Source organism: Candoia aspera, chromosome 12, assembly GCF_035149785.1.
Source record: "Candoia aspera isolate rCanAsp1 chromosome 12, rCanAsp1.hap2, whole genome shotgun sequence".
NCBI lineage: Eukaryota > Metazoa > Chordata > Lepidosauria > Squamata > Boidae > Candoia > Candoia aspera.
In genome coordinates, this window is record NC_086164.1 from 3,715,959 (window position 1) to 3,721,284 (window position 5,326).

Here is a 5,326-nt window from a genome sequence, read left to right on the forward strand (position 1 = left end):
TTGCCTTCCTTAACTGTCACTATGGAGGTCAAGGGATTTCTGGCAGGAAACTCTAAGGCGGGGTGGGGGTGGAGAGGGGGATTTTCGTGCCTTTGTTTTCCGTGTCCCCCATGATTTTTTAGGAAAAGAAACGGAGCCCCCTCCCTCCGCTCCTCCACGATTTGCACCGTCAAGCATTGAATTCCATGGGAGGGGTGGGGGTGGTGATGAGTTAAGAATTAGAGAGCAGAGTCTGCAGGGTCCTTGAGGTCCGGTTGGTTGGCTGGTTCTTGAAGACCATTTGCATTTGCTTGAGTGTCCCTATACACCCTGCAATCTCCCCAGGGGGCAAATTAAAGAGCAATGGAATTGCACCGCCAGGGCCAGGGGGCCAAAGAAGCCCCACAGCAGCCGGAGCTTCTCTCAGATTCCATTTCTCCGGCTTTTCTGGTGGACCAGGGTCCCTCAACGGAGAGCTTGGTTGTATCCCTGGACTATTTGATGAGACCCATGGGGAGTAACCGGGCCAACTAGAAACCGTGGGGCTGGGAAGGGGAGAACCATCCTTCTCCTGCAGCAAGAGCTTTTGATTACGTGGAAATGGGGGGGGGGGGCAAAGCTATTGGGGACGGGAGATGAACCAAGCTTCTGCTTTGCACAGAAGAGTTTCCATGGCACGGGAGTGTGCAACGGAGGAAAGGGAAAGACCTACAGAAGTGAGGGGCTGTTGAGTCAGAAAATCCCCATAGTAATGTGACCATCTGGGAAAGGGAAGAGAATGGGGAGAGAAAGGAGAAGGCTATTGACTCTCAGCAGGTTGAGACCACCTTCCTCTCTCCCCTCCCCCTCCCAATATTTGGGGGGGGGCAGTGCTGGCACGGGTAGGACAACTTGAAGGGGCCTAAAGACCAGCCCAAGCTGCCAAAGAGGTTGCAAAATCATAGCTCTGGTGGGGAGGCCAGGAACAGAAAAGGTGATGCTGAAAGGGCAAAGCTCCCTTCCTCATGAGGAGGCCCTGAAAGGAATCCTCAGAAGAGGTGAGGTTGAGGGTGAGCCTTGAGGACCATGGCACCAGGCTGCTGCATTTCTTTCTTCCTCCTTCGGTGCTGTTTTATTGATGCTACTTATTTTCTGCCCTTCCTCACCTCCCTCAAGGCTTGACTGTTGGTGCAGAAGGTGGGCTCCAGGGAGCATAAAGATGCAGAAGGGAGTTTGGCTGCTGAGCGTGTTCACAGTAGCTGGGATCGCGCCGACAGAGAGCCGCAAGCCTGCCAAAGACATTTGCAGCAAGAGTCGTTGCCCTTGCGAGGAGAAGGAGAATGTGCTGAATATTAATTGTGAAAACAAGGGATTTACAACTGTTGGCCTCCTCCTGCCTCCGCCGTCCAAGATCTATCAACTCTTTCTCAACGGGAATGCCTTCGCCCGTCTGTACCCCAACGAATTTGTCAACTATTCCAATGCCGTGACGCTCCACTTGGGCTACAACGACATGGAAGAGATCCAGACTGGGGCCTTTTTGGGCCTTCGGATTCTCAAGAGGCTCCACCTCAACAACAATAAGCTGGAGGTCTTACGGGAGGACACCTTCCTAGGCTTAGAGAGTCTGGAGTACCTCCAGGCTGACTACAACTACATCACTGCTATCGAGGCCGGAGCCTTCAGCAAACTCAACAAGCTGAAAGTGTTGATCCTCAATGACAACCTATTGTTATCACTTCCAAGCAATGTGTTTCGCTTTGTCCTGCTGACCCACCTGGACCTCAGAGGTAACCGGCTGAAAATGATGCCCTTTGCTGGAGTCTTGGAGCACATTGGAGGCATCATGGAAATTCAACTGGAGGAGAATCCATGGAACTGTACCTGTGACCTTCTGCCTCTCAAAGCATGGCTAGACACCATCACTGTCTTTGTTGGGGAGATTGTATGCGAGACCCCTTTCAGGCTGCATGGCAAAGATGTCACCCAACTCACGAGGCAGGATCTCTGCCCTCGAAAAAGTGCAGGCGATTCTAACCCAAGGGAGAAGCATCCTTCCCATTCGGACACACACATCCAGAGACTTCCCCCAACAGCTAATTCTGCTGTTGGTGCCACCAGGGCTCCCAAAGCCAGCCGCCCACCCAAAACAAGGAGCCGTCCAACCCCACGGGTCACGGTGTCTAAAGACAGGCAGATTTTTGGGCCCATCATGGTTTATCAGACCAAATCCCCTGTCCCACTGACTTGCCCAAGTATTTGTGCTTGCACTTCACAAAGTTCTGACAATGGGTTGAATATCAACTGCCAGGAGAAAAGAATTGGCAACATCTCCGATCTCCACCCCAAGCCCACCAGTCCAAAGAAACTCTATTTGACAAGCAATTACCTGCAAACTATCTATAAAACTGATCTCCTGGAATACCCATCATTGGACTTGTTGCATTTGGGAAACAACAGGATTGCTGTGATCCAAGAAGGTGCCTTCTCTAACCTGACCAGCTTACGTCGACTTTATCTCAATGGTAACTATCTTGAGATCTTGTATCCTTCCATGTTTGAAGGGCTCCTCAGCTTACAGTACCTCTATTTAGAGTATAATGTGATTAAAGAGATCCTGCCACACACCTTTGATGCATTGGGTAATCTTCACCTGTTATTTTTGAACAACAATCTTCTGAGATCTCTGCCTGACAATGTCTTTGGGGGCACCACCCTAACTAGACTCAACCTGAGAAACAACCATTTCTCATATTTGCCCGTGCAAGGTGTCCTCGGCCAGCTTTCAGCCCTAATTCAAATTGACCTCCAGGAAAATCCTTGGGATTGTACTTGTGATATCATGGGACTGAGATACTGGATAGAACAAGTCACCGAGCAAAACAATCAGCAGTCAGGAGGTCCGGTGGTAATTAATGAAGTGATCTGTGATTCTCCTGCCAAGCATGCTGGAGAACATCTCAAGACCTTAAGCAAAGATGCCATCTGCCCTGAGAATCCCAATCTGTTAGATTCTTCTCTCTTGTCACTCAATCTGAATACAGATATGCCACCAGCCTTCAGCATCTTCCCCAGCGCCTTTCCAGAAATGCGGACTGAAGTCCCGCTCTCTGTCTTAATTTTGGGCCTCCTGGTTGTGTTTATTCTGTCTGTCTGTTTTGGGGCTGGGCTGTTTGTCTTTGTTCTCAAACGCCGGAAGGGCATGCCGAGCGTGCCCAGCAGTGCCAACAATCTTGACGTCAGTTCCTTCCAACTGCAGTACGGGTGCTACAACAGCGAAGCCCAGGATAAAGCCGAAGGGCATGTATATAATTACATCCCTCCTCCTGTTGGCCAGATGTGCCAGAATCCTATCTACATGCAGAAGGAAGGAGATCCAGTAGCTTACTACCGGAATCTCCAGGAGCTTAGCTACAGTAATCTTGAGCCGAAGAAAGATGATTCAACTGGCTTTGCGTTTACAATCACAGCAGCAGACATGCTTGAGAAACAGCCGTTTTCAAGGGAGCCTGAACTATTGTATCAAAACCTTGTGGAGAGAGTGAAGGAACTGCCCAGCGGAAGCATGGTCCAATACAATTTTTGCACCCTCCCCAAAAGGCAGTTTACCCCTTCCTATGAGTCCAGGCGACAAAACCAGGACAGGATAAATAAAACAGTTTTGTACGGGACTCCGCGGAAGTATTTTACAGAACTATCTAAACCTGAGCATCCTTTGCTGCAAGGAAAATTGCAGGCCGAACCGGACTACCTCGAAGTTTTGGAAAAACAAACTGCCATTAGTCAGCTGTGAAATGGGGAGGGGGGAGGCCTGGGGGTGCATTTGATGGGTGGGGGAGAAGTCTTTAAAAAGAACAACCCAGTCCTGAACTTAAGACATCAAATGAAATTGGTCACAGCATAAGAATATTTTTTTTCCATCATCAATGAGAACTTTCTCATACCATTTCAGGGTTTGGATGGGTGCATTCTACTAAATTCCCTTTAAGTTATTATTATAATTATTGCTATTATTATTTTGCATATCTTCCTCCTTTCCCTTCCTCATCCTTTTAAGAACTGAATGAATTTTTATATCAGACCATTTGCATCAATTTATTTCTGGGGGCCGGGAGACAGTAGAAAGACATTGCAAAAAGGGTCTCCCCACACCCATGCCCACATTCACAGAACTAAAATTGAAAAATAATGTCTCAAATAGATGATCTGTCCTTTCTTCACTAGATCAGGACATTTCTTTCTCTTCCCCACCCCACCCTTTTTCATTTTTAATTTTTTTTGTAAATAAAAACATTGACAGTACATCTTCTTCACTTGTCAAGTACAACCACTGGGCGTCCCCTCTGTATGTGTGCGTTAAAGTGTCTTTGCACTTTAAATACGTTATCGCTTGTCATGATTTCAAGATACTGTATTTTATTTTTAAATTAGGGGAGAAATGTAAAATAGATCTCAGCTCTGCTCTGTCAGAAGGGGTTATTGCTTAATTGACAAGCAAAATCCCATATAAGAGAGTTTCTTTCTAAGACTTTTTATGGACTGAACTGTAAAATCTTTCTTTACCCCACTTTTTTTTTTTTCCTGGCCTCATTTTACATGAATTTCGAAATTGACTACAGTAAGAATTTAGCAGTGGATTGGGTATCCAGCTGTCTCAGTTGGGAGTGATAGTTCCTTAATTAAAAAAAAAAAAAAAATTAACACAAAATCCATACTGCCTGATCAACAAGTATCCCATCTTTGTTACTCTGCAGTTCCTAACACTGTTGTAATGTTCATTGTTTTTCAGATTATTTGCCTAATTAAGAGAACATTACTTTACCTGTAATATATTTTTTCTGCATTAAAATTAGATATTTTTATACATTTAAAGACAAGAGTTTCCATTTCCAGTGCTTGGGGGATGTATGTATGATATATGACATATGACATATGATATATAAGACATGGTAAAACCCTATATTTTTAAAATTCCAGATGTAATGTTTTGTTTATAGTAATCACATCAAACCAGTGTGAATTTTCCCATAGGACTCTCGATAAGGGGGGAAGATTGTAAGGGCTTGTATACAATTATACTGTAAAAATTGTAAGGGCCTTTTTGGATTATATTTAACGCAATCTTTCTCCTTTCCCGGCTAACTCTAAATTTGGCCAGTCAAGCTACCAGATGTTAGAGCCATGAGAATATTTTTAATAAGTGGGATTAAGATCCAGTCCCGAATAAGCATTTTTGAAGTCTCATTGATTTTCATATTGAACTGTTACTGATGGTGTTCTCTTGGATAACGATCATGCATCTGCCACCATTTTATCCCTGTATGGTTCATCATATGTCATGGCTTACAACATCATCTAAAACTGAAGG

General features: G+C 45.5%; 1 protein-coding gene across 1 annotated transcript; it reads left to right on the top strand.

The window, feature by feature from the left end:
- The first annotated feature begins 1,160 nt into the window (after nt 1-1,160).
- Nucleotides 1,161-4,815, top strand: SLITRK2 (SLIT and NTRK like family member 2). The gene has a single exon (XM_063313639.1). It carries the CDS (start codon nt 1,178-1,180, stop codon nt 3,749-3,751), a length of 2,574 nt encoding a protein of 857 aa, XP_063169709.1. The 5' UTR covers nt 1,161-1,177; the 3' UTR covers nt 3,752-4,815.
- Nucleotides 4,816-5,326: the final 511 nt, after the last annotated feature.